Source organism: Montipora capricornis, chromosome 10 (genome assembly GCF_036669925.1).
Source record: "Montipora capricornis isolate CH-2021 chromosome 10, ASM3666992v2, whole genome shotgun sequence".
In the NCBI taxonomy this organism is placed as follows: domain Eukaryota; kingdom Metazoa; phylum Cnidaria; class Anthozoa; order Scleractinia; family Acroporidae; genus Montipora; species Montipora capricornis.
The window spans coordinates 51,745,720-51,757,825 of record NC_090892.1 but is presented as its reverse complement, the minus strand read 5'-3'; the positions used below and the strand labels follow the sequence as shown (position 1 = coordinate 51,757,825).

The 12,106-nt window shown below is 38.5% G+C and overlaps 1 protein-coding gene across 6 annotated transcripts in view; it reads right to left on the bottom strand.

Moving 5' to 3' along the window:
- LOC138021010 (serine protease 23-like) overlaps positions 1-12,106 on the bottom strand; it is a 16,753-nt gene continuing 4,647 nt past the window's right edge. For 2 of the 6 annotated variants that reach the window (XM_068867893.1, XM_068867889.1), the window contains exon 2: positions 1-2,264. In XM_068867893.1, coding sequence (XP_068723994.1) covers positions 937-2,169 — 1,233 coding nt within the window. In that variant the 5' untranslated portion in view covers positions 2,170-2,264 and the 3' untranslated portion in view covers positions 1-936. Of the gene's footprint in view, positions 2,265-4,710; positions 4,845-6,586; positions 6,917-8,068; positions 8,188-9,405; positions 9,545-12,106 lie in introns of those variants that run through there. The other 4 variants (XM_068867888.1, XM_068867892.1, XM_068867890.1 and 1 more) reach the window with 4 other exon arrangements.

The window sequence follows — 12,106 nt, the reverse complement described above, 5'->3', positions numbered from 1 at the left end:
TGACCAATAAGCATTTTATTGACCTGTCCCTCGTACACGAGGGAAATATATCTCGGTACAAGGGAATTACATCACATATCCCTTCGCTCCAGATCACTAACCTTTACCTGTCATAACATGAGAGTGAACGTCTATCTTTGTCCAAAAATTGAGCTCTTTTGTTACAGTTAATGGCACATTTGAAGAATGCTTGTAAACGGAAGAATTCATATGGGTTTTCAAACATCATATCAATAGGAGGTTTTCATGTGACGTCATCGCCGTCATATTGGTGGACGAAAACAAAAGATCTCTTGTTAGCTTCTTTTGTTCGTCCACCAGAAGTCGTGAATTTATTTATTGTTATTGGTTTCTCTAGAGGTTGGTTGGAAACGTCCTATTGCGCATGTGCCAGTGCCACGATCTACATTTTGTTAATATGCCCCTCTGTTGAGTACATCCAGGTAATTTCAAACAATTGTGAACAGGAAGAGTGGAATTGGTAATATTCAGCTTGTCTTGATGATTGAGAATATTTGCCAGTATATGAAAATAAAAAAAACAAAAAAACAACCACAGACACGAAGACCCTTAAATTTCGAAACTTCTATTATCAACAAGAAATAAACACAGTAGTAGATATCTCTGCTTGTCGGTACGCTTTAGATATGAATGTGCATTTTGCGCTTAATATGCCCAAATTTGGACTTAAAACTCAGACTTAAATGACAGTTTTTTTTACATAGTTGTAAATATAATAATTTAAGGTTATTTCAATACAACATATTTGAAGTTAAATGTTCGAAGTGGGACAATTAATACACACGTTTTCGCTACTTATTTCTGAAAGCAATGTCAAACCAATTAAGCAAATCACCTCATGTCTGATAACATTTATTACTTTGGTTTTTCATTGGTGTTTAGCGATTGGGAGCTGGCATGCCGTCAAGCAAGGCATCATTTTTTTCCGAGGGGTGCGTCGTCAAGCCAAGAACGAATTTGAGCCAGTTTGAGAGGAGTGATCTTCGTACCTACGTTCATACGGCGTCTTTTTCCGCGAAACGTAAAGTAACTGCTGAGGCCCGAGAATACTCCTATGATAAATCGTTCTACCGGACGACCTTTCTTGCGGATCTTGCCGTAGATCCCTGCGCCAGAACTTCCATAATGCGAATCGCACCTGTTTAGTATTGCATGATTTAAGAAATGGGCCTTGCAATACGAATACCATAAAGTGAGCTCGGATTTATCGGAGGGGAAAGAAGCGAATTGAATCCTCAATGTAATCGACAGATTCTCGGGGATTTCATATATTTGTAAGTATCGGGCCGGAGACGGAGCAGGGCGGTGCAGTTTGAGAACAGCGTAGTCGAAGCGATTATCCCGCGAAAGAGTCCATCCACGAGGCACCTTCATGTAATCGACGCGTATCCACCTTACTTTTCCAGGTTGCCTTAGGACACCCACCTTTAAGTGTGGGACGTCCGTAATGTAATTTATTCCATCATGGATGCAATGAGCGGCTGTAAGTATATGATCCTGAGCAATAAGGGTACCAGTACAGCCCGTGTTAATACTGACCACTGCGGAATAGGGAAGATGTTTCGCGCCTTCAGCGGATACTTCAATTCGATCGTCGGTACCAAACAAAGCCCTCTTTCGTCGGCTTGGCCCACGATTCGTGTTATCAAATAAGTCCATATTATCGTCAATAGATTCGAAATCTGCCACATCTTCTTCTAGTTCGAAATTTGGAATTTTATCCCAGATATCATGGTGTTTTTGCCGGCCTTTCTGTATGTCAACAAGTGTAAGTGTCAGGCTACCGTTATGCCAAAGTGTTTCGTAGTTAAGCTGCGACAAACTCTCAGTGTTCCGACTTGCATTTGTCAATTGATCGAGGTCCACTAAGTTGCTGGCATTTGGCCGAAGGTCCTCAGTGCGACGAATAGTACCAAGTGAGGTAGTTCGAACGTCTCTGAGAAAGAAGCTGAGGGCTGGGAAATCGTCTTCACTGTCATCTTTTGCGGACCATGGTTCCGTATCATTTTCACTATTCGTGGACGCATTCAAGCCACTCTTTGAGGGAACTCTAACATCTTCACCTGGCTTTTCCAGAGACGCAATTGAGGCTCGTAAAGTAAACAAGTACAACAAACTCACTATAACAGAACTTTTCGTCGAAGCCATTACAGGAATCTTGTCATTTGGCACGGATCGAAAACAAAGTGAATGAGGTACTGCTGTGTTGCCTTGTTTTTAATTCTCTTTCCAATGACGCAAATCTACGAATGAAAGAACAGAATAGGATTGTCATTGGAGCGTAAAACCACTACTTATCATGTAATCACTTCTATATTAGAGAAAATAATTACGTTATCTGCTTTTCAGTTTTTCTGTTTTTACAAGGCCTCTTCTTCTTCACTCGGTAAACATCATAATTAGTTTCTTACAAGAATCATTCATCATTTGTGATTTACAAGTACGCTCAGTGAAATAGTTACAATGAAGTATAATCCTTCTCCGGATATTTACTAAGTGTACCCTCATTTTTACGAGAAACGGACAAGGCTAATAAAAATAGAAAACACCAAGAAAAGTTAATTAACGTTAATTAATTGATTTCTTATTTTGTATGTGATTTTAACAGGATTTTATTCAATAATTTGTGTTCAATAACAGACAGGACTTGCTTTAGAAAGGCGGCCCGCCTAGAATAGCTTCGCTAATTGCGGGTCGCCTAGGACTGTGATGATATTGCAATGCTAATAAACAAATAAATTGAAATTGAAACTGAATTTTGTTTCACGTAACTTTCAGGTTCACGGTTACTTGCAATCGCTTGAAACTGTCTTAGTGAATAACAAACGCAAAGTAGGGCCAGAAGCACATTATAGGACGCAACAAAAGGATCCAATCAAACGATGAAAGATTGAAGAGAAAATGCTGCTTATAACTGCAGTTATGTTCAATTTAAAACCAGAACCCTTGTTAAGGACAGCAATATAAAAATTGGAACGCCTTTTTCTTAATCGTAACTTAACGGTGACGAAATTAAGTTTGCAGCATTAAAGGAGTACTGTAGCAACATTCACTCGTCATGTCTATTGCACAAACCGGGAACTACTTTCGTGATTATCCTTTTGGTTTTTTAACGTACACTATGGATAAAAATGATTAAGTTGAACGGAGTAAGTACTTTATTAAATAACTGCGGCGTGCGTCACCTGATTCCCTCAGAGCGGGTTTCAATTTAAGAAACTTAACTGAACACTTTAGCTTATTACGATTTCGCTTTTACTATGTTTTTTTAGTGCATTGACAAGCTCATTGATTAGTAGCCGGAAACTGAATCAAGCGTCACTTTCGAGCTGGCTAAAATCAGCTAATGTGCTTATCGTGTAACTTGTCAGGCGACTTTACTATTAGCTTCGAATTTTGATTGGTTTACGATGGATCGTTTTCACGGTTCTCGGTTGTTTTTGGCTGGAATACCTTTGGTTTTTAATGCTCAGTTTAACAGGAACTGCCAATACCAACGTCTATAACACAGTTTACTATGGATTCCCGAGTAGCAATGTTATGATGGGATGTACAATCAACAAAAGAGGGGAGACGCGTAGTCAGAGAAAAAAACTGTTAATCAAATAAGTCTTGCGAACGTTGTTAAACGCTCCCGGAAAACCTTACCCAGTGAGCTGATAATTTTATTTTCCACAAGCCGTCGCTGACTTTCTTAAGGGTCTGGTCCCCTTCTTTCGTATTAGTTCGTGAATATCACAAACTATTCTTAATGGCAATACTAGAACTAAGAGCGTTGTTGTTGTTGATTGTCTTGACTACATTATGGTAGATTTCATCGTAAATTGACTCGGCCAGCTGCAATGAGCTATTGCGATAATGAAGAACTCACTTCTCCTTCGCTTACTAAGAGATTTAATTAATGAGACTTCGTCGCATGCTAATACAGGCTGAAAAATAAACATGTCTGGAGAATAATTGAGGGGAAACCTAAGTCGAATTACTCTCCAATAATGCATACTAGGCTTAATTTTCCACTTTTTTCGTGTTGATCTTTCGATTCTTTTCTTGGCGCAACGCTTAAGTAGGCCTTTAGATAAAGGATGTATTACATAACTCTCATTCCATCATTTCTGTGTTATGTGGAAGTTATTATAAAATATCCATTTTGGAAACCATCCTCATTTTGCTCAGTTCACTCTTCCGGCATAAGATCTTTTCCAGAATTCGGCTAACTGGAAAAGGTTTTCAAAACAAGTTGTTATCCGTTTCTATGAACATTTCAAGACATGATTCTTTTTAATGGTTTCCTCAGCATTGCTTTTTGTGCAAAGAAGGGAAACTCAACTTTTGTTTGGACCGTAAGTCTCCTTCTCATGCAGCTGCAAAGTTATTTGACATGTTTAGGAGTTATTAACCCGCTTTTGCAACAAATTCAGATGCGAACAATTTAGACATAAAGCCGGAACCCGAATGAGTATGGAGATGAACGTTGCTGAATGGTCTCTGGCGCAATGATTAACAAGAAATATATTAGAGAATGACAGATGTATTACTAGTTTTTTTTCCTCGTCGGAAAATTGGTATCAATTTGGTAACGAATTGGTCACGGTAAAACTAAATTCTTAAGCTTAAGCATTCATCAAAGAAATTTGGGCAGAAGCAACAAAAGTTAACTGAACAAAGTTCAAAGTACAATGAGAAACTGACCTTACTGGCCGGGGTTCAAATCAAGTTATTTTCATCTTTCCTTGTACGTTAAGGTTAAACATTTGTTGCACAAACCATATACCGTTGCGCCATTCAGAAATCTTTCATTTCATCGCCTAAACACGAGCTAAAAACATGTCCAATATACCGCAAAAGGTTTTGAACAAAAGGAGTCAATGGTCATCCTAACCGGAAAGATGGCTTAGCATATTTTCACGAAATTTGTTTTTGAGTCGGTAGATTTTGGAGCAACATGCGTTTCACTGGCACTATCCAATCTGACTGGTCAAGAGCATACCTCTAAGTCCTACAACTCAAGGTTTCCTCTGAACTTGACAGAATATACGCGAAAGAACGCGACGAATATTGCTCGCATATTGTCAAGTTCACTTCAGAGAAAACGTCGCCCATCACTCCCACCTTTCCTTCCGCGGTCGTGATGGCAAAACAATTCAGGATTGAATTTGGTTTTAGTATGCTATCTTTAATCAAAAAGACAACTGTAAAGACCTCTGTTCTGTATCGTATTACTCAATTACTCATCCTGTGGCTGTCAGTGTAAACGTTTTTTTAAACGTAAGTTCAGGTTTTTACGAGCAATTATATTTCAATAGTAAACCGCATGTGTATTTATCAAGAGGGAGAACGACACTAAAATTGTAAAGTATGACAAGTATAAAGATAGCACTTCGATCTTCAGTCTGAAGTGCGTCCTTCAGCTATTGTATAATATTTATAATATATATATTTTTCTATGGACCTGGGAAATGCACTCAGTGAAGAAAAATACTCGACGTCAAAAGCATGAGTTAATTGTACAAATACTGCGATGGCTTAACTAAGTTGTTCTCCCATTTGTTCAGTAGCCCTTTAACATTCTATGCAAAGACGATATGTCGCAGAAAGGATCTCTTTCAACTTTTAGTCTACTTTTTGATGAGCCGTACAAAAAGATACCCGCTGAGGAAACGAATCGGGTATGTCCTCTGTGCATAATCAGTGAAGTAATACAAAAGAAAATGAAGTGATGTCAACTCCATTATTCTCTTATCTTTACTAGAAGGCCACGATGGAATTCATAGCTTCCCAAAAAGGACTTCAATATTAAGAAACTGATAAATAATTTTGTGCCCAACAAAGGCAGTCCGCCTCTGGACTTTGAATAAAATAGAGTCATAGTTCTTTCACTGACTGATTATCAAGGCGTATTGAAGGCGTACTGAATCACTCTCCTACTCAGGTTTAACCCATGCTTTTGAGTAAACAGATCCGTAATTTCGTTTGTTCAAAGAAACCAAAACTCGAACAAAGAGAAGCGAAAACATGAACGATATCACATACCAGACGAGTAAGGCTGATGTAAGCTTAGTGCGCAACATAAACTCGAGTGACCTTTTTTATCGTTTTATTTGTTTGACCCTTCATTGATCAAACGAATGCGCGACGTTAAACCTTGTAATCTAATTTATTACGGCAAAGTACCTATACCGCAAAACTGTGAAAATACTGGAATTAATCTCGCTCTGCAAGCCTATTAGCACCATTCAGAGCACAGTCAGCGACAGATTCAAGAGTTTAACGTAGCACAAACAACTTCATAGAAATTCACGGGGAAAATACGGGATCCACAACAAAATCAGCTCTTGCCTGATTAGTTTAAATTGTCAGTTTTTGAACTGAGAAGGTGTAATTTTTTGTATATAGCAATTAAGGGAAATAGAAAATATGTTAGGCAATATTTGAAGAAGTCAAGACGATAAAAAGAGGCGCCGGTTCTAATTAATATTGAGCGAGTGCCAACATTGATTTTAGCTTTACCTGAATATAAAGGAACCTTTACACTTTCGGGTTCCAAATTTGTTCTGTAGACACCTACCTTCAAAAACAAGTTGACAGACTTATTTCACTGTCAAGAGCTCCTTTCTTTTACGGACCACTTGAAACGAAATGGTGCAATAAAGACGTGCCAAAAATCTTCGAATTAAGTATTAGTTTTCGTCATTGACACCAGCAATGATCGAGTTAGCGCCTGAGACTTGATTTGACTTGATTTGCTTTCATTGTTAATTTCAGTTTACAGTGTCCCCAATTAGTGCTCCATCGCTAGAACGACTTGACACTTAAATAAAGTTTCTTTCCTTTCCTCCGCCTTTCAGGCAGGTCATTCCGCTGACAAAGGGCGCACTCTACCGTTTTGACCAACAAAGCATTGGATCCCGTCAGCATGAGCTCACTATTTCCGGTTGTTTATCGTAGAGAAAGCAAGAACATGCTCAATGTTGCCAAGCATAAATATTAACTGTATTGTTTTGTGCGATATGGAAGTGACCGGCGGAATCAAGCGGAAGTTTGACCATCACGGATCACCGCAATCGCTAGCGTACTTAAAGATGTAATCTTGCTGTTATTTAATTATTCAGTAAATCAAAATGAAAGATCACTTAGCTGGAACACAAAACACAAACAAAGTGACTGTTAGTAGTAAGAACCAAAAAAGCAAGGAGAATAAATCAGTTGTGTTCGATTTCCGGTACGTGGTTTTGGAAATGGCTAAACAAACCTAAGCGGTGTTGCGCCCGAGAATGAACAAAGGCCTCAACATCTAGCACCCAACTTTTATGGAAACTTGTTCCCTTTACCGCTTTTCTCGCAGAATGGTGGCTTTCATATTCAATGGCCGTGGATTTTCCGGCCTGTTATAGCGTCTTAGTAGTGTTACAACGAGCATATCTCATTCTCTTTGAATGACCTCCCAAATACTGTATAGTGTCCAAACTTTTTTCACATTTGGTCGTGTGTGATGTTACGAAAGGGCGTAAGCATTACTGACACATGAAGTTTCTAAAGAAGCACCCTCTTGAGGAAACACGATTTTTTTACTGATCTCTTGTCATCATAAACGACTCGTGAATTGTTATGAGCGATGATTTAATTACATCAACTGCTTGTTTTCCTTTAGCCTTATTCGAGCTTTACAAGGGCGAAAAAAATCTATCCATAAAGAAAGTTAAATACGGGGCATAGAATTTCTAGAGTCGCTCAGATATCACCCGATCCCTAAGTTGCTAGAAAAAATAAAGCGAGGCTGTTAAAAGAAGCTTAGTCGCGCGCCAAGGATTTTCATTCTCCCTCTTGTTTCAGTTGCTTACACGAGTGATTTCCACCTTTCTAAAGTTATCTTATTGGCAGTGTTGAGAAAATCGACTTTATCGCAACCACACCTAGAAATTTCAGTTGAGCTGACGGACGCGATTGACCCACAATTTGAACTAAATTTGGACAGAGATGACAAGTTTTCTAATTCAGTGATTATTTGAAATATCCATTTTATAGAAAGAAACTTAGCAAGCTAACTCACCAGTTACAATCGCAGTAAACCGTCAGCGTCCAGAAGCAAGATCCAATGTCATTTGCCGAATGCTACTTACTGAAAATGTATTTTGGCACTTCAGTGCGTGAACACTGCAACAGTGTATTGGCACGGTTTTTTCAAAATGGATGCTAATTAAATCATTTGCTATCGATGGACGAAAGAAATAAGGATATGAAGATAAATAGATTTCGTGGCCAATATTTTTCTCACAAATGCAGGAAAGATGAGTGGTGGAAACAGATTTCGTGTGTTAATTGCTTCCGTTACTCTGAACTAAAATTGCAATGAGCTTTGCAAACAAAAAGGGTTAACACTAAGTGAAGCAAAAAATGATGTATTAACGGATGTTGCTCCAGCATTTTCGCGATAAATCGGCATTGAAGTTTAAAAGAAAAGCTAGTGTGGCGCGGTCATGGGTTAATGCTGCTCTTGCCTTTACTAAAAGACTATCTCGAATCGAAAGTTACATTCATTTGATGCCCCGTATCTTCTTAGACATTAGGAAATTAATGAAAGTAGTAAAGAGAATTCTGTTGAGAAGATTTACTTCAACTGATAGGTTTTTGAAAGATAGATAGACTTAGCAAAACCAAGCGCAGGGTTAAGATCGTCTAACCAACACCGTCGCACGGGTTGAATAGAATCGAATTGCGTAAATTGCGTAAATTGGGCGAAGGGTGTCTTAAGAGGTACTGCTGATACACCCTTTGAAAACCCTTTGAGACCATCTGTTAGACCATTTGTCCAAAAGTTTTCCAAAGAACGTGAAAAGTTACGTAAACGAATACCTCCAAAACCGCTCAACCCAAAAAGTGGAGCACGATGTTTGTCGCCAGAATGGGAGGCAATCACGAATGAAAACGAAAGGTCTCGAAACAAAAATGCATATGTAGTAACGTACACAAGAGCAACATTCTCGACAAATTTCAGCCATCTGCACAAGCAAAATGGACAGGTGAATCAGTCTGGTGTCTTTTGGATGACGAGAACGCTTTAAACACCTGCATTTACATACGCCAAATTTTTCACTTCTGGAATTCTTGTACAAGCGTGACTGACTGCATCTAATGTTGTTCGTGAGCCAACTAAATCACCCAAGGCTCTTAAATGGAAGATAAAAATAAAAGGCTTGAATCTGTGTTTACATGAGTAGTCCCTAAATTTGCTTAGGTAAATTATCGCGAAACAAGCTTTTTCTCGAAAAATAGGAAGGAGTGATTTAGTATCAGGATAGTTCTCTAAACGGGGATAATGAAAAAGGGGACAAGTATTAGATCAGGTTGCAACGAGATGCTACAACCACATAGTACAATTCAACTCACCTTTGTGAATATACTATAGGGAGCAAATTGGTTGTGCTCAGGATGAAACCTTAATGCGTCTAACTCATACGCAAAAATGAAATTTTAAAGAGCACAGTAATGCTTTTAAGTGAAAGAGACTTGGTACGCGGAAATCATGTCTGCATTCCCTTGACCTTTTTTGGAGAGTAAGGCTTGCGAGACATTCAAGCGCCTGAACAAGTGAAGTCCCAAACACTTAACGACACATTCCTTCCGGATTGTTCCCGAATCAAAAAGATGGAATTGAAGGAAGAGACGATAAAAAAACTGCGCTTCCACGGATGTGAAAAACAAAATGTAATAGCTGACACATTTTATTTCGTGAACGGAATTCTAGAAATACGCGCCGACGGGTTAAGCACCGACAGTAATTTCTCTGAAGGAGCTTTGGCGGGAAATCTTAAAGATACTCGATAAAGTGATGAAATCGACGAATGTAAATTCATTTTAGAATATATACATTTAACCTTACTCAATCGCAGTACTATTGTAAATCGTGGTCCTGATACTCACTCATAGGAAAAATAAGAGAATTCAAGGAATGCCTTCCTAACGCAGTATTGCGGCGCTTTATCCGAGGATTCTTTTGAGAAGAGGATTATTGGCAAAATTCAGCCGAAACCAAATTAGATACCTTGACGTATTGCGATCGAAAACTGTATTGTATGCTTGTGCTTGCCGCGATAATTCCTCTTAAGTCGCATTAGCGCTAGCCTGGCGGGGCTATTTTGGTGATCTCATTATGGCTTTGACATGTATCATGTCAGATTTCTAAGGACAGCAGAATGTTTATTTTCAGTCTGGGTATGAGCAACAAATTGAAAGCACCTGCATGGATAAGAGAACAATGTCTGGAAAGTTTTCGTGTGGTAGAACATGTCTTAAAAATAAACATTTATTTTTAAGATCTATCCTAAAAATACTAGTTGCTGAAAAAGCTTAAATTAGAGCAACTAGCACGATCTGCATTGCGTACAAGAGACAAACTACAGCTCTGCAGTGAAAGGAAACCGGCAATGATTTTGACATGTTTTTGTTGTTGCGAACTGGAAGGCAGACAACTTTGGAAATCAGTAAGTTTTATCACTCAGCATCAGAGTAAAATAAAGTGTCACAGCTCAACTGACATAGCCCTTAAACTCTTGATTTATTCCGATGGAGTATTACACTATCATTATAATTCAGTTTTACTGAATGAGGGGCTCGTAAGTTCCACATACTGAGCACCGGTTGAGAGGTAGACATCAGGTTTATCTTAAAGTTACTTCACAAGAGCGTAAGAATGACCCAATTGGATCTTAAACTTCACACCCTAAGGACAGAAATTTGGGGTTTGTTCGATGGACCGTATTCCGGAATACGAATACATGGAATAGATGTTAGATGTCATTCGTTTTTATGGAGACACATTGAACTTGTCAAACAACTGTTACTTAAAAATGCAGTTTTAAACATATCTTTATTATCCTTGTTTCTTAAAACGCCAGACATATCGTTTTAAACAATCACTCCACGTATTTTTATTCCGGAATAGGGTCAATCGAACGCACCCTAAGTTGGCCTTTATAACATAAAATATTCACGAGCTCAGGCAAAATTTCACTCCCACGTTAATGGATACTCGCTTTACGACAGTGTCGTAATTTTTTTCTCAATTTCTGCCTATATTTACATATTTACACAAATGAAAAAAGACTGATGAAGGATACCCATGTGTTATCCAGTTTATAACATCAGTGGCCATTAACCGAAACTGTCAAATGAGATGATTGATTGATTACTCCAATGCTCAAAGGAGAATATTTTGTTTTGTTTGAAACAACTCACCCAGTTCGGTGGAGCCCCCTAGTTAAACAGCTAACTTCAAAAATTTGTAAAGATACAAAATAAATACAGTCAATCTTCAATGCAGTAAATTCATAACCATGCAAGTTAAGACTTTCAGGCTTGGCTCTGACGAACAGTCACTACGAAAAGCCCGTTGACTACGATGCTGTAGTTCAGCTTTCTGCGGAAAGATACACCTAAAGAATGCTTCTTGTTGTGTTTGACGAAACACAAAATTGAAAAAAAGATAAAATCTAGAATAATTTTATCCTAGTTTTATAATGCACATTGGCATCGCTTTTACGCAGCTTTGTTATATTTTGATGCAAAAAGAATGGCATTTAACTGCTGATATATTAAAACACGCTGACTCAGTTTGCCTCAGAATGTCGGAAATCACGTTTCCGAGGACTTGAAATTTAAAAAATTTCCGGAGGAGAATACCCCTGGACCACCTGCAGCTGATCATCGAACCCCCTTTACTAAAAACCTGAACCAGCCCCAGCAATTGTTTAAAACGAGGACAGAAAATAAAATGATTTCACCGAAGCTAGGAAAGCCTTAGTGACCGAATGAACTTATTTTATGTATTACCGTTGTTCATTCTCTTCTGAACTAGAGCTTAACAGATATTGTTAACGCAGAGCTGTCTGATGAAAGGTCGGAAAAAAGAGGAATTGAAACTCGAAATGTCGAAGAATCCAGACAGTAATCTGCTTTGCGACGTATGCGCCTTGAGCTCCAAGATCAAGGACTCAGCTATATGACATTGCTTAAATTCAAAAAAATCCGTATTCACAGTCCCGCCGATAAAATAAAGCCTCTGCAACGAAACTTCGTGAAAGGACCTTTG